This window comes from Nakaseomyces glabratus, chromosome L (assembly GCF_010111755.1).
Source record: "Nakaseomyces glabratus chromosome L, complete sequence".
Classification (NCBI taxonomy): Eukaryota; Fungi; Ascomycota; class Saccharomycetes; order Saccharomycetales; family Saccharomycetaceae; genus Nakaseomyces; species Nakaseomyces glabratus.
Genome location: NC_088962.1, coordinates 1,184,403 through 1,205,160, shown reverse-complemented (window position 1 = coordinate 1,205,160; position 20,758 = coordinate 1,184,403). Strand labels below are relative to the sequence as shown.

The following is a 20,758-nucleotide window of genomic DNA, read 5'->3' as shown; positions in this document are numbered from 1 at the left end:
GTAACAGATATGACCCACTCAATTTATAAATTATATCATTTAAATGCATTCATTCATAATTAAATATTCTATAAAAGTCTAATAATAAATCTATTTTTTATGACAATCTGTTTGTGAGCAATGACTTTCCAAATATTTCAAATACTGTTACGTCTATGCAAAAAGAATCCAGTTTCCACATCCCCAACTAAATCTGCGTTGGAACCAGGAATATAAGGCATCTTACCTTCTTCAGCCAGTGCTTGTAAGAAAACTTTACCAAAATCTGCACCGACTTTATAAATTTCTTCAAATTTACCAAAATCCAATGTAGCGTAATTTTCTATCGGAGGACGAACATAGATGACACCAGGAGTTCTTTTTGCCTTCTCTAAGGCATTAACGGACGACACATACCCAAGTCTAACCTGAATTTCGGCCATCGTAGGTATATTTGGATGCTTAGAAAAAGGATTCCATCTATTTAGTATAATCCAGAAACCATTCAAAGAATCACCATATTTCATTGGTGTTCTATCATCAACAGATCCAACATCTACAGCAAATATTGTATTGCATCCTCTAGCCTTCATCTCCAGCACTGGAAGGTTATCAACATAGCCACCATCCAGTAACATAGAGCCGTTATCTTCTATTGGAGGTAACAGACCTGCCAATGACATCGAAGCTCTAACGTACCGCCAGGCATACCCGTATGAGTGTATTTCTTGAACAGATTCTGTAATATTAGTCGAGTTACAGAAGTATTGAACCCAAAAGTCTTCTATTCTGGTATCTCCAAAACTCTTCCATATACCACGATTGAATTCATGACCTGTAGTATAGGAAGTCACAGGCCAGGTAAAGTCACTAAGCATTCTCCAAATCGAGGAAATTCTACCAGCAAATTTCTTAATTCTACCGAATATTGGGACTAAGTCATAATCCTTTGCGTAAAGTCCACCAACAAATGATCCGATAGATGTACCACCAATCATATCAATTGGAATACCACGTTCTTCTAATGCCTGTAAAATACCAAGATGACTCAAACCTCTTGCACCACCACCACCTAAAACAAGACCAATAGCTTGACCTGACAAGATTCTGGCCAATCTCAGGAAGTCGTCCTTGTGTCTATGAACTGGTGTATAGTATTGGCGCTTCCGTTTCATGAATCTTGAAGAGAAATTCTCAACAGTCATTTTAATAGATTCTGGTAGAAGCTTTGAGATATTGTATTGTGTTTTCCTACCTAACTCCGTTTGAATAAATTTATCCACCAAGTTTAAAGCACCTATATTTCCACCAGTATCCTTTACATTAGATGAGTTTACCAAGGAATCCATTGCAAATTGGATATGATAATGATTATGAACCCACGATCTACTACGTAGCCACCTTTGGGTCATTCCTGGTTCAACAGATCTTTCATTATGTAACAACACCAGCTCTGTTCTTGATGTTGTTTTGGATTTCAGTAGCAACCTTTCATACTCACCTATCTCTGGACTGTCATCGGCTCTTGCCAATAGAATAACACAATCTGCCTGAGCAATACATGTTTTTGTCCAAGAAGATTTAACTGGTGTGTCGGCGATGTAGACAACTGTTTGATATAATTCTTCTAGTTCAGCGAAATAACCACTTTCTTTCAGTTTTGCAAGTTTATCAAAGGCATGTCTACCTAAATGACTTAAGGTCGTTCTTTGGTTCAATCCAATGGTTGTCCTTCCCACCTGTTTGAAAGCATGTACTAATTTCATTGCAAATGACTCAACTGGGAGTCCGCTTGTAATGGGCAAAATCGTAATCGTTCTAAAATTTGCATTATTCATTTGATTACTGTTATCATTCCCATATGAGTGAGTATGAATCGATGAGCTACTTGAAGGTGGAATAGTCAAATTCAAGTCATGCCTTAAGTTTGAACCTGAGCCTATCTTAGGTAAAGCCATATTTGCTTGACCTTGACCTAATATTTTCTTAGCCACCAATCTTGACACCCTAATCATAATCGAGGGGTGTTCAATGGCCAATAATTCGAAAAGTGATCTCGGTATTCTTGCAAGCTCAGTATCTCTCACGGCCACCATTGAGCTTATTCTATCCATGGCAGTTAACACTTCGACTTCACCAAAACTTTCTCCTTGACCCAATTCACCCATAACAATTGTACTGTCCCTGCTAGAGTCTTTCTCTTCACCATCATTTGGATAATCAGTGCTATTTTCTTCTAATTCAGGATTTCTGAGTTGACGCAATCTACCATTTAATATAACATATATACCATTAGCAGGATCACCCTGGTTAAACAATGTATCAGATGCATTTAGGTGTAGCCATTCTAATGCATGATCTAACTTCAACATACGAGGTGTTAATAGACTTGTCAAACTTTCGGCGATTCTCAAGTAGATTAAAAAATATTTGTCACACAGTTTTTCTAAAGTTTGATAAGGTAAGAACCCGACGTAAACATCTGTCTTGGCAATCAAAGTAACAAACGATTTGTAGCTAACCAATGATGACAAATAACCAGCTATACCTCCTGATTCAATTGTAAATAAAGTCTTTGATTTTTTCTTTTTCTTATCCCTGGTACTGTTGAATATTTCATGATCACTGACTGTTGAAGTCGTCACGTCGATTTTACCAGACACTACGTAGTAGAGACCTTTACCTCTGGTATCTTGCTCGACAATCACTGTGCCTTGTTTAAAATACTGAAGTTCAATTGCTTGTGCAAATTCATTCTTAGCATATTCATAATCCAAGGTTGGTGAAATTTCTTCTTTATATTTTCTCCTTTTTTTGGAGCTTTGTTTCTGCTTTCTGGTAGATACAATTGCATACTCCTTTGGCAAAATTCTGATTGTTGTTTGTGGAGCAGCTGATGATGTGTATGAAGAAACCAAGGATATCTCAGAAGCCCTATGCGAATGAGGTTCCGAGGGCGCACCATCGTAGATACCAGGCAATATAGACATATTTGTCTTGTTCACACCCAAATATGTTAGCATGGCTTCAACCAATGCCATCCGTACCACTGAGTCTTCTGTTTCTTCTTGTGCCGAAAATGAAGTAAAGTTAATATCTTTATTATTACTATTATTTCCCTTCAAGGCATCGGAGCGACTTGACGATTGATTGTTATATATCGATGGCCGTTTCAATAACCTTGGCCTTTCACCAGTTGTACTTCTTTTCCTACTATTCACAGATGATTGTGGTGAGCTTTCTTTCTTCATTGAGCTATAGTCAAATCCTCTTGAACTTGGAGAAGCAAGGTTTATTCTGGATAGTGGGACGTTTGACAATAAATCACCAGGATTATATTTATCACGGGATTCCAATACCACATGCCTAGAACCAGTTATAGGCGTAGGAGAATGAATCATCGAACTTTGTTGACTGAGTTCAGGTCTAGTTTTCCGTAAATCTCTAGTACTCATTAATGCTTGGGAGTTTCTACTATTGGTACGTTGATTATTTGAGTTACCGTTGAAGTTCGAAGTCAATCGGCTAGACGTGGGGCTTTGAAACCCTTTCTGTAAATTCATATCTTTCCCTTTGTCCTTGAACCTGTCTATTACAATTTCTTTGAGATAGTTTGGTAGATCATATGACACCGTTCTATTAAGTAACAACTCGGTGTATGCAATTTCCTGTGTTAGTCCCAAGTATTTGTGGGCAGTTTGGAATGTAACATGGTATAATTTTGTAAGAATCATCTGTATGATATGAGATGCCGAGCGAGGATATTTTGCCTTCAATTTAGCAAATGCCTGTGGAGGTATGATTGCAATAGTACAATCAGTTGCAGCTCTGGCTACAACTTTTGGTATTACGAATGCTCTATTATTCAAAGGTGGTAAAGATGGTGTGGTTACCGCATCTGGGCCCGATATGGATTTAGACAATGGATCATTGTCTTTACTGAAATTATTGGAAGGGTTACTGGTGCTTCGATATGAAGCTTCTGTTGGGGATAAACTATATTTGCCCAACTCAAGTCTCATTGCACTCTCTTCGATAGACGTCGATAGTTTCGAAGTAGGTCTCTCAACTGGATTAGTGTAATTACTATCCATTCTACCTGTCCTTGACGGAGAAGTTACGTTGTCATTAGCAGAAGTGAAAAGATTCAAGATATTTACTAAGGAAGATACTGGGTTACCAGCTTTCACTGTATTTAAAAGCTGAAATTTACCCAAGCCGTCTTTAAGTCTAATGAAACCCGTAGACTCATCATCGGATTCGGATTGAGACTCCGAGTCTCCGTCATTGATATCACTTTCTTCATCGGATGAAGATGACTCAATGGCATCAAATGAAGGAATGTTTTGATTACGAGAACTACTCCTCATTTGTAAAATGCCATCATCGTCGTCTTCATCGTCACCGTTAACATTATGACCATTGTAGTGACCTGGGTCAGAATTATTATTATATTGACCATGTCTGGAGGTTGAGTATTTCTTCTTCTTTCTCTTTAGTATAGAATAAATCGACTGGTTATCATCGACCATGAAATCTCCATCGATGTCGTTCATATTACCTTTTTCTTCCACTTCATGATAAATATCAAGCGTTCCTTCCACCACAATTGCAAAGCCAACAGAGTTATCTAACAGTAATATTTCACCTTCATCCAATTTTTGAGTCTTCATATTTTTGGTCAAATCGTGGAAGACAGGTTTTTCCAAATAACCAAATATTCTAATAGCACTTAGGAATTGGTCCAAGTAAGAAGACAAGAAAGTATCATCACCGTCGTCACCCCCATTTATTCCCGAGTGAGATTCATGCAAAGCAGATGACAACAATTTCCCAGAGGAATAACGTCTTCTTCTAGTTGTATTGCTATCCTTACTATCATGGTGTAATAATCTGGATGATTTTGAGTTTTTGCTGTTAAGGGAGTCAGTGTTTAAGTCTGAAGTCAAGTTTTTATATTCGGACAACAATCTTCCTTTCAAAAACTCGTAACTCACGTAAAAGATAATCGCAAGGGTCACCACGAGAACACTGAAAGGAATGGTCAAATGGATGTGATTTGCTTCGACAATAATCCATTTAGGGAACTTCAAAAGCAATAGTGACACGATATACCACGAGCTCCGGAAAGCAATATGAGTAGAACCACTTATAAAGTACGATATTACCCAAAAGAAGTTGAATATGGCAGCTAACAACCAGTGCTCAGCAGCTTTCCCGTTACCATCACCACTACCGTCCTCTAAGTAATTTCCTTGTTGCTTATTAGATATAAACCTTTCAGGTAAGATATTCCTTTCTGTCGATACGATATCAGACTCATGTGCTATCGAGGACGAATCCATACTTTTTTTTTTTGTTCAAATTCAGACAGTGGAAAATTCAAATCAAAAGCAAATTTGTTTCTAATAGTCAATGCAAGAAAAAAAAATTCAACAACAACAGCAACAGCAATAAAAAAAGAGTTTCTAATTTAACTTCAGCAAATCGAAGATAACAAACAAAGAGTCTAACTGCAGCAAACAAAAATAGAAAGAAAAAAAAAATATAGGGGGGGATCACGGGAATTTGAGAGAAGAAAAAAAAATGCTAATCAAAAACTCCAATTAGTAGTTTGAGATATATTCTAGTTATCTTAGTAGATATCAAATCGCTTAGTTCAGTTTATCTTCTGTGAGATTGAGAAGGAATAAAACCAAAAGAATGAATGAATCCAAGTCTAAACAGAAAAAAAATAAATAAAGGGTATCATACAATAATATAGAGCATATCAACAACTGTTCATATATACTCCTTGCGATTATACCTCTCCTTTTACGTTTATATTACTTTAAAAAAAAACACCAAAGAAAAAAATGAAAGAAAACGTATTAGCCGCCTAAGTATAAGGTAAAGAAGAAAGAAAAGATCTAGGATTAACCGCCAGGGGTATTTATACTTTTTTTTTTTCGAGAAGGGGCGGGCACCCGTGTTGCTGTTTCCCCCCAAAGAAAATCATGGAACAATGAAATTATGAAATTATGAAATTATGAAATTATGGAATTCGCCGTTCTGGAATTAGTTTACCCCATCCTAACAAACAAGGGTAGGAGAAAAAACACGAACCCCCCAGCAGTGCTCCGGGTAACACTGTGCTGTTTCCATTTTTTGTTCAAACCTACTTTTTTTTTTTTCAGGTACCTTAGAAAACTACGCAGGATGTAGAGTAGAGAGATGACTAAATTACAAAATAGTGGGAAAGGAGAGCTTAATTTCCCACAGAGATCTCTGCAGACACTGCAACTTAATTTTTATTAATCGAACGTTTCGCCCTACTCATGTCGTTCCAATTTTATTCCATTTTCTACGAACTTCGAGAACTTTATTCCTTCTAACACACAGACTGGTAATGTACCATTCTCTGTGCAAAAGTTGCTTAATTCTGCGCTCTGCCTGGGAAATAACAATAAATCGCTTTTGTAGAACTCCAAGAACCCACAGAGACGCAGCAGCAGTTCCTTCCCTCTTTTCTCTCGTCTTTCGCTCGCATCATCAACTGACACAAAATTATGGAACACTACAGTGTATTGCAGAACGAACAAACACAAAAAGGAAATGGAGAGAGAAACGTCGTGGAGCCAAGAAGCACAAAAAAAAAAAAGAAAAGAAAAGAAAACTTTTATAGAAATTTAATTAAGTTGCGGGTAAAATGTAATCGTATACTATTACTAGTTCGTACATAAATATATGTGTCGTATATGCGAACGTGGTCATTTTGTTTGTTTGTTTATACGATTTCCGTATTGGGTAATCTTGTCAACAGAGAAAATAGAAGATAAGTGCGCAAACCTCTTTCCTCTCCTTCACCCCCAGAAAAGTCTGCAGCAATTCTCTTGGTATTTTCTTTCGCAAAGATGGTACTTGATGACCAAAACAAGAAATAGGTTTTATGGTTCGTGAAAAAATCGCGCGCGTTTGACCTTCCTTGGTGTGGTTCCTACGGTGGTGTCTTTGCCTCAACACTCCTATAACATGCTTTGTATCATCACCACACAGAAAAGGAGGCAAAGGAAGGGGGAAGAAGGGGGAATCAGAGAGGAGGGGGGCTAAATAGAAAAATCAAAAATACGATAGCCATACTAGAAAGTGATGAGTATATAAGGCAGCACACTTTTATTGTTGTCGCCTGGCGAAAGTCGTTTCGCTAAGAATATTCTTAGACGGAGTACACTAAACTACAAAACACTATACTTTAAAAAAGAAAATTTACACATTATGCAACATCAAGATATGAACGGCGTTAGCCAAAGGATTAGAGAGAGAGTCTCTCAAGGTTACCAATTGCCTCCACAACAGTTCCAAAGGGTTCCATTGCCACCTATGGCCCAGGCCCCAATGCTTGTGAATGAGCGTTCGGTTTCTTCTACATCCTCTTTGGAGATGTGGGAGAAGGATTTGGATGAAAGACTACAGATGATTGATCAAAACATCTCGAGAAACAAGAACGGTGCTGCTGAACTAACGACCATGTTCGCTTCTGGTAAGCTGGAAGAAATGGATTTCTAAATTCTCCTATCTGTGCATTATATTTTTACTTTTTTTTTTCTATATTAAATGAAAAAACTGGTTTTCAGAAAACCATCTTATCAATATTATTATATTGATTCATCGTTACTAGAAAATGCTTTTGGTCATCTCTACTCTTTTATTGTGTGATTTTCCTTTATTTTTTTAAAAACTCATATTTATTTTTAACGCTTTGTATTATTTAGCATTACTATTATTTTCTAATCAATAACATTATGTCGGCTGTATATTTTTTCCCTTACAGAATGACTATTAGAATTCTTATGTTTACATTCGGGAGAATTATATCGGAATTACGATGCATTGATGCGATGAGATGGATCCTGTCATTTTATTCGGGTAAACCTCATCACTTCAACTCTAGATCATCAAGGCTGATAAAGTCACAACATGAGAGACTTTTTTTTGAGAAAATAATGATGAAAGCCTCGTTACTAAGTCCTTCATAGCTGGATTTCCACAGAGGATATCCCTTACCCAATATATAAGTGATTTAAGATTACATCCCAAAAAGATAGCAAATACAATAAAAAATACATATACTTACCAAGCTTTGGTATTTGTCTGACTGATCTTACTGATCGAATAAGAGGTTTGAATATATATTCTTGTTGGCACCGACAATATTTTCTAGTGCTTATAAATAAAAGATGCCGGACAAGACAGACGCAGAGCTGAATACGGAGAAGATTAATGCTGCTTTGAAAGTGATAGAGAGCAAGAAACATGAAGGTGATACGGCACAGAGCGCTGTTCCTGATTTGACGGTATATACCATGGAAGATGGTACACAGGTGAATACTAAGGAAAGGGTTATGAAGAGTGTAACTCCCATAAACGGACATATACCTTCTGATGAGGAAGTCTTTGATAGAAAAACAGGACTTCCCAACCACCAGTTCTTGAGAGACCATTTTAAAGGGGAAGGTAGAATTACAGAGGACCAAGCTTTAAAAATTTTGTCCATGGCTACAGAATGCATGAAGAAAGAACCAAATTTGCTTACTGTTCCTGCTCCTGTTACAGTTTGTGGTGATATCCATGGTCAATACTTTGACTTGCTGAAACTATTTGAGATTGGTGGAGATCCTGAGACTACACCTTACCTATTTTTGGGTGACTATGTGGACAGAGGGTCATTCTCATTTGAATGTTTGATATATCTATACGCATTAAAATTGAATTACAATGCACACTTTTGGATGCTGAGAGGTAATCATGAATGTATGCATTTAACCTCATATTTCACTTTCAAAAACGAATGTCTACACAAGTACTCGCTAAAAATTTACGAGGCATGTTGTGAGTCCTTTAATGCTTTACCATTAGCTGCGTTGATGAATGAACAGTATTTCTGTGTACATGGTGGTATATCGCCAGACCTAAAAACTCCAGAGGATGTCAACAAGATCAATAGATTCAGAGAAATACCTTCTAGAGGACTGATGTGTGATTTAGTTTGGGCTGATCCTATTGAGAAGTACGACGAGGTTGCAGATGATTTAACGCAGGGTAAATTTGTCATAAATCAAGTTAGGGGTTGTTCCTTCGCATTCACTTACCAGGCATCTTGTGAGTTTCTACAAAGGTCTGGCTTACTGTCAATAATAAGAGCCCACGAAGCTCAGGATGCAGGCTACAGAATGTATAAGAATACGAAAACTCTAGGATTTCCAAGTTTACTAACGTTGTTCTCTGCTCCTAATTATTTAGATACCTACAACAATAAGGCTGCAATACTAAAGTATGAGAATAACGTTATGAATATTCGTCAATTCAATATGTCACCTCATCCATATTGGCTGCCTGATTTTATGGATGTTTTCACCTGGTCGCTACCTTTTGTTGGTGAAAAAGTTACTGAAATGCTGGTTGCTATATTAAACATCTGCACTGAAGACGAATTGGAAGAAGACACACCTTATATCGCAGGAGAAGTTGGAAAAATTGATTCCACACATTCCGCTACAACATCCACAACCTCCCCACAGGCCTCGGCAACTGTCAGCGCTGACGCTATTGCTAGTGCAACTAGCGAAGGACACCAACATACATCATCTATATTGGACGACGAACATAGAAGAAAAACTTTAAGGAATAAAATTCTAGCAATTGCTAAGGTCTCTCGGATGTACTCTGTTCTTCGAGAAGAAAGTGATAAAGTTCAATATCTGAAAAGTATGAATTCTGGTATTCTTCCAAGAGGTGCCCTAGCACACGGGTCCCAAGGTCTAAACGAAACTTTGTCGACTTTCGAAAGGGCCAGGAAGCAAGATCTGATCAATGAAAAACTACCTCCATCGCTAGATGAAGTGAAGAAGAAAAAACAAGAGTACTATCACAGCATATTAAGACAAGCTCAAAGCGATCATCGCTAGTCCTACTCACGAATTATTTTTCATCTCAAGAGCAAAATAATAATATTGATATCGTATTTAATCTATTATTTTATATTTAGCACGATCAATATCTGCGGATTTAATTGACAGCCTTTAATAAATGCCTTCTTTTTTTTTTTTTTTATCCCTTCAACTAATTTCAAAATATAACTGAAACAACCGTCCATTTCAAATATAAATATTAAGTCTTTCTGTAATTAATAACCCAAATGTATTTTCATGTGTGAAACTAATAAAATAAAGGTCTATAAAAATCGAATAAACATGATGAAATAAAATAAAAAAGAAAGAAGACCCGTCTATATGAAGCCAAAACCATTTATCAACTGTTGACAGGAAAAGAACAGAAAAGTCTGAACTATCAATGAAAAACCAACAATCATGAAAGAATAAAGATTAGCGTAGACGCAAATCACTGACAATAAATTCCCCATCACCCAAATGTTGAGTGTTACCTACACGTCTCACAATATATTGTTTCTTGTCTTTAATGTAGTCAACAATTGTTACAGATGTGTTGTAGACAATAATCTTTTGAGCGTTCTGGGCATCGTATTCGAGCCATCTAATGATCGCTCTAATGGAACCACCGTGACTGACCATCGCCATATTTCTGATCCCATCATCTGAAGCAGTTTCGACACAGCCTTGAATTGTGCCAGTTAATCTGTTCATAAATAAATCAGCATCTTCACCAAAATCTCTGAATGACGGTTTACCATGCTTGTCTGCATATTTCTCTGCCTCGGTAATGTGCATACCTTCAATAGGGCCCATAAACCTCTCCCTGAGGCCACCTAGAAAGAACACATCCTTTTCGCTCAAATCACAATCCATCTCAGATAAGAAGGCTTCTGTGGTTTGACGACATCTTATAAGATCGCTACTTACCACACGCTCAAACTTGATATTTCTGTCGTTTTTCAGATACTTCCCTAGTTTATGACCTTGATCAACCCCAGTAACGTTCAAAGAAGTATCTCTATGACCTTGTAATATCTTCTTCACGTTGTGATCTGTTTGTCCATGTCTGATAATGAAGATACGAACAACATTTAAGTCATCGTTCTCACTGTAATAAGGTATATCACGAGTCATCTCTTGTTAACCAGAGTATACTTTTTTTTTTTTTATTATGAGTTATATGTGTAGTATTCCTCCCTATTCCAAAGAGGTATTTTATCTATATTATTAAAATACAACTGCCAATATATGATGACACTTACAATTCACAATTAATCATTGATTTGTGAATTATTGCTTAGCTTTTGCGAAATTTTTCAACAAAATTGGAAATTTGACATTTTTTCTTGAAAAAGAAAGCATTGTATGATCTGAAATTTCACAAGCACATAAATGCTACGAAGGCAAAAACTATAATCTCTGACAATTGTGAATTCACAAACTATTTCATAATGATTTGATATTTGCATAATCAAATCAACTAGTGATAAACCAGACAACAATCGATTGTTATTAAGAAGATATTACACATTGAAGAAAAAAAAATAGACTGTGAAGATGCAGAACGAGCCTATGTTTCAAGTCCAAGTGGATGAGAGTGAGGACACAGAATGGAATGATATTTTAAGGAGCAAAGGTATTATACCTGAGAGGCCCCCTTCTCCAACTCAGCAGATAGAAGAAGCTTTAGACGAGGCAATTGCGAAGCAACATGCCAACAGATTGGAAGGCAAGGACCTCTCGGATCTGGAAGATCTGGAAGATGAAGAAGATGAGGAGTTTTTGGAGATATATAAAAAGAAACGTATGGCAGAGATGGCAAAATTGCGGGAGCGTTCCAAGTTTGGTGATGTCTATCATATCAATAAACCGGAGTACAACAAAGAGGTTACATTAGCAAGTAAAGGTTTGACACACGAGCTAGCTGATGATGAGGAGCACAAAAGAGAAGGAGATAAAGATAACTCGAAGGCAGTGTACGTATTTGTACACCTATCTTTACACACAAAAATACAAAGTAGAATCCTTGATCATTTGTTCCAAGCATCTGCCAAAAAGTTTCCTGAGGTAAAATTTGTAGAAATACCTGCGAATAGAGCCATTGAGAATTATCCCGAAAACAATTGTCCGACACTGATTGTTTATCACAACGGTGACGTTATCAAGAACATAGTAACGTTATTAGAACTCGGAGGGAATAATACTACAATAAAAGATTTCGAGAAACTAATTGTTGACTGTGGTGCTGTGTCACCGGAAGATAAAAGGTTAGTTTTATATGATGAAGGCTATGAGGACAAGAAATCATTACATTTTGCAGACAAGAAGAGTATACGAACCGGTTATGCCTCAAATACGTATGCTGATGACGAGGATGATGACTTCTTTGATTAGGCATATCTCTAATTATTGCAAACTGTTCTGCTTCAAGGACAAAGTATGGTATACTTTTATATAGAATAAGCACATATTTTGTGATACATGTTTAATTAGCATAAATTAATAACCTAATGGTCTTTGTTTGTTACATTGTATACTGGGGCATGATACTATTAGGGGTCACATGGCTCTGTGTGTCCCCTATGTCACATTGTCGGCCAATAAGTGATAAAATCATCATCCATCGAGGAAAGTAGTAGCTGCCTATATATAAAGGTGCTGGAAGGAGATAGATAACAATAACAACCAGGATACTAGTTACTTAATAAGTGTTAGTAACTTTTTCTAACTAATTGACTAAGGAAATGTCGAAGAAGATACTTATGCTACATGGCTTTGTCCAGAGCGATCGAATATTCTCTGCCAAAACTGGTGGCTTGCGTAAAGCTTTAAAGAAGATGGGGTATGAGCTTGATTATCCATGTGCGCCTATACTAGTGGATAAAAGCTCTTTGATGAGCTCTAGCTCTCAAAAGGAAGTGGAAGCTTCCGTTGCAAAACAATTCAATACTGACTTGGGGGTAGGAAAGGATGGTTCAGAGAATCAACTGTATGGTTGGTGGCAAAGGAAAGCAGGTGGTGACTTCTACTCCTATGAGATTCCACAAAATACACTTGATTTTCTGAGACAATATATCGTTGAGAATGGACCCTATGACGGTGTCATTGGTTTTAGCCAAGGTGGTGGTATGGGTGCTTACCTTGTGTCAGACCTGAACAATCTGCTAAACTTGAGCAAAGAGCAACAGCCTGACCTTAAATTCTTTGTGGCATTCAGCGCATTTAGACTAGAACCTGAACAGTATGCACAACACTTCAAGACCCACCCAATAAGTGTTCCAACATTGGTGATTCAAGGCGAATTGGATACAGTAGTCTCAGAAACCAGAGTAATGAGTCTATATGATGCCATCCTCCCTCAATATAGAGCTCTTCTGAAACACCATGGCGGCCATTTTATCCCCAACCAGAAGCCCTTTTTAAACCAGGTTTGCGGCTGGATTCAATCAGTCACTACAAATCCATCAAATGATGAGGACATGGATATCGACATGAACAGTATCAAGAGCAGTGCTAAGAGTAGTAGCACTCAACTACAAATGGATGACGACCTACTAGACATGATTGACTCCATGGGCAAACTATAATATGACATGTATACGAATTTATGTACTTATAGACACTATCACTCACTTATACTAGTAGCCACGAACGATTACTATCACATGCACGTATTCTACTCGCATACTTGATTTTTGTCAGAAAAGTAAGAAATTCAATGAGCGCTCATAGTAAATAGAACATGAAAGTTTTATCAATGGGAATATACTTGTTATCACGAGGCGTATTAGCCAGCATATCAATTTCTGGAAGGAATAGTGCTTAATATTGCTACCAGTTGAAAAAAACTGAAACTTTGCTAAATAATACGCGGTTATTATTGTTAGTATTTTGAATTGTGACTAAATTCTCTCTACTCAGACAGGTAATAAAAAAACGAATTGGCTTTGTCTTTGACCACAGATTTAAGCAGACGTCTCACTTCTAAGCTTTCTAATCTTTTAGCCAATTATTCATATCTAAACATAACACAGGGTATAGTCGTCATCACAAATTAAACTATTATAAATTTCTCAAAACCCGGGAATAATTGATAAGCTTTGATCAATACCATAAACATTTAAAGAATCTTTCTTTGCAAGAAGACTATAACAAAGAAACTTCTACATTAACGTATTCATTTGAATATTTGTGTTGGACAAACTAAGAAAGCAATATATCTAAATATATTTCATTGAATTGCGATGATTACAGGTAACAATTATGTTGAGGCTCCATTGGAATTTCGCAAACAAGACATACACGAAACTTTACAGGAACTTTTGGATGATCTAAAACCTATTGAATTTGAATCTTATCAGGATTATTTCTTGATAAATACTTTCAAGAAAGGAATATCAGAAAGTGGTAAAGTAGATATTGAACGTCTGCGAAGTGGTGGCCATACTGTATATTATCAACGGGTAAAGAGGAAAAGGAAAAGCAAAGGCTCGTCTAAGGAAGATGAAGAAATTAGCAATCCATCTAGATCAAGCTCGAAAGCAAGATCTGCATCAGATAATAATGGATCATCCAGTGAAGAAGAGGATGACTATGATAGCGACTATGGGAATGATAATAATAGGAACAAGAAAAAGTCAGGATCAAATATTGACCCCAACACTAATATTTCAGAAAGTGGATCTGCTGATAGCAACTTTTTCAATGGAAATATCTCAAAATCAAGTATTATACCAGCTCCTGTAAAGGGTAATGTTAGAAGATCTTCAAGGCTAAGTCTACAACAGCAACAGCAACTAGAAAAGCAGAAACAAATACGAAAACATCAGAAGCAAGGCAGTGAGGAAGATTTAAAAAAGGATGAGACTGGGGATACCAACGACTTTGAGGAAGAAAAATCTGATATATGTGATGATTCAAATAGCAAGGAACATATAAAAGATTTATTCGAAACGTTAGTGGAAAAAGTTATTGAGCCAAAGAGAAGATCAGACTGGGTTCTACCACCAAGACTAAGATATCAACCAGAAAAGCAAATGAGAACTAAACCTGCTTTTGACTCTGTTAAAATAAATGAAGTAATGGCTAACAAGAGTATACGGCATATCTTGAGCCGTTTTGAAGGCGGTGTTGCAGGAGTCCGGAAACGTGAATGGCCCGAAGAGAAGTAACATTACCTCGCATTAAATAGTAGGAATGCTTTATTCAGAAACTACTTATATTTAGATATATATAGAATTATACATTCGTAGTACTTGTCATTTTTGTAGATAGCTGACCAATAATAAATTAGAATGAACTGTCTCTATTAAGTATATTTTAAAGCAAGCAGTATGAATAAATAGTTTTTAAAATATGAATTCTTTCAAATTAAATAAAGAGGAACTTTACTCTTAGCGCAAGTACCCATCAATAATCGCCATTGCTATGTGATAAACGACTAATTACTTCGTATTCCTTTATAGCAGCTATTAAGGAGTTAGCATCCGGTTTGGGACTGACCAGATCAGGTTCAATGCCATTTGAATTCAAGAATTCGCAAGTCGTAGGCCCAATACATGCAATTTTAAATGGTCTGGCACCTTTACTATATTGCTTCATATACTGAAGGATGTCCGACATTCCTTGAGGTGAGAATACCACTATCCAATCACATTTGTCTAGGTAAGACTTGAACCAAACAATGGAATCCGACAGTTCTGCAGTCTTATACATTATGATTTCATCAACTGTGAAGTTCCGAGGTCTCAGGTACTTGGGAATAATGTCCTTCCGTATTTCACCAACTAAAAATAAAGCTTTACCACCAGCTGGGTAATCATTATCAATTATCGAAGCTAGTTTCATGCCGTTTCCGGCGTGTATACCACCTCTAATGTCCGTGAAACCAAGACTAGATAAGAAATTGGAAGTTGCTGGTCCCACGGTATAAGTTGGTTTATCAATAAGTTTGTTTCTAATATGCTTCAATTCCGGGAGATTTAAACATTCTATTGACCTTTGAGATGTGATGATTAGAAAATCATAGTCATCCTGTAAGTTATCTGCTCTATCTGCAAATCTCGATATTATGTTCTGAGGGACATTGGTATGAGTTATCAGTGGTAAGAAGATCGGTTCTTCGAAGCTGTCTTGATGCTCTTGTATCTTTTTAGTGTATGGGTCATTCCCACCATCTACCATGTTCTTTAGCAGCAGAACCCTATGAAGCCTGGAATCATGACCCATCGGTTTTGTAAAAATCATCTGAACCTATGGGTCTTATCCAACTGTACCTCTAATAATCTAGTTATCCTTTTAGATGGCTAGTTACTTGTTTATACAATGTGCTATTTCTAATCAAAACGTCATCTCATCTTATCACGGCTGTCAAGACTCATCACCAAAAAGAAAACTGTGGTGATATTTTGCATACTATACATCGGTGTAGCTACATTTGCGCAAGGTTAGAATAGAATAATTTCAGAAGTTACCAATTGCCAAGTCCACTAAATAAATGCCTATGTTAAGTGCAATAAAAACTACTGGTTTAGATAAATAAAATAAATGTCCCAAAGAAAGCGAACCAAGCAAATAAATGCAGTAAAACTACAGCATCCGAAGACACCATAGATTACCTTTGTTATGAAATGCTGGATTAGAAATTGGGAATGATAATTGATCTACTTCCGGCCATTTGAGCTGTTAAAAATTGCATTTGGGGTCAAAATTTAGAATGCATCAGCATGGTATTCCGAAAGGGTAAATTTAAATAATATGTAATGGTTTTCTTTAGAAATGAAACAAGAATTGGAATAGGAAACAAACGAATACTACGAAACAGTTCAATTATTCCATCCCATCTCTACTTATATATATAATTTTTCAGGAATCAAGCAGATTGAAGAAAGCTGAAAAATTTTTATTACGGCGTATGTTATGATTCATGTGATCTTTTTTTGTATACAATCTATACGCAAAAGGTATTTCATGTTTCTTGAGCTAACCAGCACATGCAATCTACAAATGTATAAATCCTATATCAAATTGACTAAATGCGAATTTTGATTAAAGCAGGTAGATGTTCTTAAAACAAAACTTTTTTTAGTTTGCTACAGCAAATGGCTCAAAAACAAATCTCTCTTGCATTGGTAGCGATGATATGTGCTCATCATAAGGGAAACCTAAACCACTAATGCATGTCATTATCTACTGAAGTTTTTTTTTCTGTCAGAGTAGAAGTCCTTTGAAATTTTACATCTTTAGTATAAAATGGTCTTGCTCTATTTTTGCAACTATGTTTAATTACAATTTCCTTTCTTACAATTTCTAAAAGTTCCAATGCGAAGTTTCGTTCTAATACTCCCCGGAGTTGTTGTTATGGCAATTCCTTTCGCTGGTTCTTTTCAATCAGTGTCAAAAATATGGGAGTACCTGAATGAGATTTTGCTGCTTTCGTCTATTTTCTTGGAGACGGACACTGCTTGTTCAGGTTTCCCTCTCTTGAGGGAGCCGGTGTGCTTGCCAGGACTATTCGTTTCTATTCCAAAAAGATCATAGGTGTGAAGTAAATCAAACTCAGGGAAGATGTATCTCCAGCTGTTGATCATTGAGATGATACTTTTGGTCATAATTCTTCCTACATATTAACGCATAGCATATGAGGAATCTGGCGTAGTTTTGTGCTTCTACTAGTAGAAAAACATTTATTTCGAAATGAGAGATTTATATAATTGAAACAACGTACTTTATGAAATCTAATTAAAAGAGAGATAGAAACTCCGCTTGGTAGTTGTAAAATTTATCTGTCTACTCGTCTTCTTCATCTTCCAAAGCAGCAAATGCATTGAATCCGTGTGTCTGTTTATCCGCTATGATATCACTGTTGTCTGCTGGTCTGCTACTGGATATATTCTTGTTGTTTGGCTTGACTCTAATGGTCTCTTGTGGGGCACCGGTCTTAGTAGTGGCAGCAGCAGCTGGTGTAGCGCTAGAACTGCTCTCTTCCTCGTGGCCAGCAGTAGCAGGTTCCAAAGTAGACCAACCATCGGCGTCGGTCTTGACCTTAGGCTTGTTGTGCTTAATCTTTGGCTTCATGTGATGATGGGAAGATCTCCTTCTGTTACCATGGTGGCTGTGAAACTCTTCTTCCTTCAGTTTTTGTAGTTCAACAACCTTCTCGATGATGTTACGAAACTCAACATGATCAAAAGAGACCTTCAATGTCTCAGATGGCTTCAATTGGATCAACTCGTCAATGCTGTACTTGATCATCTTAAATTAGGTATATTATTATTGTATTATTGACTCTTCTCCAAACCTTCAAAAGTAGATATTCTTCTATAACAAAAAAAAGTCACGTACAAGTATACGTCAAACTAAAATATCCGCCCAAAACCTGCCAAAGAAAACACCAATCTTTGGTCCTGGAATTGCTATTATTTCCATCAAATTTTTTTTTTCAATTCTGCTTTTCCTCATCGCAATATTTTTGAAAATCTCCAGAAAAAAGTGAAAAATTCGAAACTTCGTGGATTATGAAGTTCACAATATTTATATGCGATGAGCCTGGTGTGTAAATAGTTGAAAGGGTAGAGACGAGCATCTTGAGGTTATTCAATAAGTTCGTATCCGTCTCAGTTATCAATTGGATTATCTATTCTACTGTTACTACTTTTTTTTTCAAGGATTTTACAGGAGAGAGGCCATCTCTTTGAGCGTTTATTAAAAGGGGACACAATACAGATAAATGGATTTTGGTGGGATATGACAGAACTTATCGATATACCCTTCTTGTTGACGAAGGATTGCTCTGCAGATTTGGAAGATAGACTTCGATTTTGTATTGAGACTGGTTCTTTGTACCAAACTCATGAAAGTTTCAAAAAAGATATCGGCGAAATAGTAAATACAAGACAGGCATTAGTGAATCTGAAGTTTGGGGATTCAAAACTATTGACCAAATATTATGGGTATTTGGAGTGTTTGTTGAAGAAAATTGATCCCGAGGCGCTGGCGTTTTCGTGGTCATACACAAACTACACTATTTTTGAAGGAAATGTATTTAGGGATGAGAACCTGTTGGGTGAAAGGCGAAACATTCTCTTCAACCTGGGAATAGCATATTATCAATCAGCCAAGCATATAGATGATTACAAAAATAATCTACCTCTTGTCTGTGACTATTTGAAAAGAAGTGCTGGTTGTTTTGAAATTTTGAGCCAGCGTACTAAAGAGAGAAATTCAGAAAAGGCTATAATTAGTGAGACGATGTTAAAAGCTCTAAAATCCATGTGTATGGGACTGGCACAGGAGACTGTGTGGTTTAAGTCCTTGGCAGCTAAAAAGGATTTGCTTACATCAAAGCTCGCTTATAAATGCTTTGAGTATTTTCAAGAGTCATTGAACAGTTTTCAACTAGTTGGTCAATCAACTGAATATATTAAACTGATACTGGTTTTTGTTGAATCAAAAATGCTTTATTTCAAGGCTGTGTGTGTATATAGACTTGCTCAAAGCATTGAGAGTATTGCAGACAATGTTGGAGTAGTTATTAGATGCTTGTCAATAGCAGTGGCAGCTTTAACAAACTCGAAACTGGAATCTACTGTAGTCTTCAAGAATAAATGTCTTGAAATGCTTAGACAGCTGGAGAAAGACAATGATTTCATTTATTTGAAACATGTACCTAGTCATTTACAATTTAGTGATTTTGTGAAACTCTACAAATTAGACAGCATGAAGGACTTGATTGTCTTACCAGATTTGACTGAAATTGCTCCATCAATGTTGGACCAAATTTTATTTCGCAATTTGTTGCCAATTGAAATTATGGATTACGGCACATCGTACAATGAGAAGCAAGATATTTATGTCTTACAGCATTTTGTCGAGCCTATTAATTTGTTAAATATTCAATTAGATGAGGAACTGGCGTCATTTTTTGAGATAGACCCACAGCATATTGTCAATGCGCATAACAAAACGAAATCATTTGTAACAAGGAAAGAACTTGATGTCATTGGACAATCTTTTGGCGATTTGGAATCGAATGCAATCAATATCGAAACACAACTAGCAAATATCACTAGCTATTTGGATCTGGAAATAAAAACCTATGAAGAAGATAAACAGCAATATGGTGATGTTTGGACTATTGTGGACGCACGAGATGTCACTAAGGAATTCTATGAGAAGGTGGAAAAATTGAGACAATATTTGGAAATTGGCAGGAATATCAATCTTGAGACTCAGGAGTTGTTTGCTTCAATTGATAAAAGTTTGGTAACAAGCCGTACTTCGAAAGCGCATCTGACTGCACAATATAACGATCCCTTTTTGAACAAGATTGAAGCGCTAAAAAAGAGAAGAGAAAGGTTCATTTCAGAGATAGAGAAGAAATCATATGAAAACAGAATTATCTCCAAATTGATAATGTACTATAAGGAGACTGATGACATTCCTGGCACAATCAGTGAAAGAGAAGAAATATTTGACAACATATATTCAAAGCACATGAAAGTATTTGCAGTTGATATGAAATATATCGAGGACTGTAAAAATGAGAACTATGGCCTAATAAAAGAGATCGAGGAGTATAAGTCTCGTACCAATTTCAATAACGAGGATCGCAGTAGTGATCCCAGAACGCAATATATACAAGATGTTCGGCAATCTTTGGCTTCTCTTGATGATGTCAAAACCCAGTTGAAGAAGGGAACAGCATATTATCAACAATTGATCGAAAAAGTTAATGAACTTGTCCAGGTGATCGTAGGGTTTTTAGAAGCCAGACGCAATGATAGGGAAAGATTGCTAAATGAGATATCCACAGCGGCATAATGCAGTAATTAGTATATTAAATAATAAAG

The 20,758-nt window shown here is 36.6% G+C and overlaps 10 protein-coding genes across 10 annotated transcripts; 6 read left to right on the top strand and 4 right to left on the bottom strand.

Moving 5' to 3' along the window:
- Positions 1-137: 137 nt before the first annotated feature.
- Positions 138-5,324, bottom strand: NTE1 (lysophospholipase; the record flags this gene model as incomplete). The annotated part of the gene is made up of 1 exon (XM_449253.1): positions 138-5,324. One exon carries the CDS (start codon positions 5,322-5,324, stop codon positions 138-140), a length of 5,187 nt encoding a protein of 1,728 aa, XP_449253.1.
- Positions 5,325-7,233: 1,909 nt separating this feature from the next.
- Positions 7,234-7,524, top strand: SML1 (ribonucleotide reductase inhibiting protein SML1; the record flags this gene model as incomplete). Its single annotated transcript, XM_449252.1, has 1 exon — positions 7,234-7,524. One exon carries the CDS (start codon positions 7,234-7,236, stop codon positions 7,522-7,524), a length of 291 nt encoding a protein of 96 aa, XP_449252.1.
- A 671-nt stretch (positions 7,525-8,195) lies between these two features.
- On the top strand, positions 8,196-9,923 carry CMP2 (calcineurin catalytic subunit A; the record flags this gene model as incomplete). The annotated part of the gene is made up of 1 exon (XM_449251.1): positions 8,196-9,923. The coding sequence occupies one exon, from the start codon at positions 8,196-8,198 to the stop codon at positions 9,921-9,923; it is 1,728 nt and encodes a 575-aa protein (XP_449251.1).
- A 417-nt stretch (positions 9,924-10,340) lies between these two features.
- On the bottom strand, positions 10,341-11,042 carry GVI51_L11033 (phosphoglycerate mutase; the record flags this gene model as incomplete). The annotated part of the gene is made up of 1 exon (XM_449250.1): positions 10,341-11,042. One exon carries the CDS (start codon positions 11,040-11,042, stop codon positions 10,341-10,343), a length of 702 nt encoding a protein of 233 aa, XP_449250.1.
- A 423-nt stretch (positions 11,043-11,465) lies between these two features.
- On the top strand, positions 11,466-12,302 carry PLP2 (Plp2p; the record flags this gene model as incomplete). Its single annotated transcript, XM_449249.1, has 1 exon — positions 11,466-12,302. One exon carries the CDS (start codon positions 11,466-11,468, stop codon positions 12,300-12,302), a length of 837 nt encoding a protein of 278 aa, XP_449249.1.
- A 350-nt stretch (positions 12,303-12,652) lies between these two features.
- Positions 12,653-13,495, top strand: FSH3 (putative serine hydrolase; the record flags this gene model as incomplete). Its single annotated transcript, XM_449248.1, has 1 exon — positions 12,653-13,495. The coding sequence occupies one exon, from the start codon at positions 12,653-12,655 to the stop codon at positions 13,493-13,495; it is 843 nt and encodes a 280-aa protein (XP_449248.1).
- Positions 13,496-14,152: 657 nt separating this feature from the next.
- RFM1 (Rfm1p) lies at positions 14,153-15,079 on the top strand (the record flags this gene model as incomplete). The annotated part of the gene is made up of 1 exon (XM_449247.1): positions 14,153-15,079. One exon carries the CDS (start codon positions 14,153-14,155, stop codon positions 15,077-15,079), a length of 927 nt encoding a protein of 308 aa, XP_449247.1.
- Positions 15,080-15,317: 238 nt separating this feature from the next.
- On the bottom strand, positions 15,318-16,154 carry HEM4 (uroporphyrinogen-III synthase HEM4; the record flags this gene model as incomplete). Its single annotated transcript, XM_449246.1, has 1 exon — positions 15,318-16,154. The coding sequence occupies one exon, from the start codon at positions 16,152-16,154 to the stop codon at positions 15,318-15,320; it is 837 nt and encodes a 278-aa protein (XP_449246.1).
- Positions 16,155-17,696: 1,542 nt separating this feature from the next.
- Positions 17,697-18,161, bottom strand: CAF20 (Caf20p; the record flags this gene model as incomplete). Its single annotated transcript, XM_449245.1, has 1 exon — positions 17,697-18,161. One exon carries the CDS (start codon positions 18,159-18,161, stop codon positions 17,697-17,699), a length of 465 nt encoding a protein of 154 aa, XP_449245.1.
- A 492-nt stretch (positions 18,162-18,653) lies between these two features.
- On the top strand, positions 18,654-20,729 carry RIM20 (Rim20p; the record flags this gene model as incomplete). The annotated part of the gene is made up of 1 exon (XM_449244.1): positions 18,654-20,729. The coding sequence occupies one exon, from the start codon at positions 18,654-18,656 to the stop codon at positions 20,727-20,729; it is 2,076 nt and encodes a 691-aa protein (XP_449244.1).
- Between the last annotated feature and the right edge of the window lie 29 nt (positions 20,730-20,758).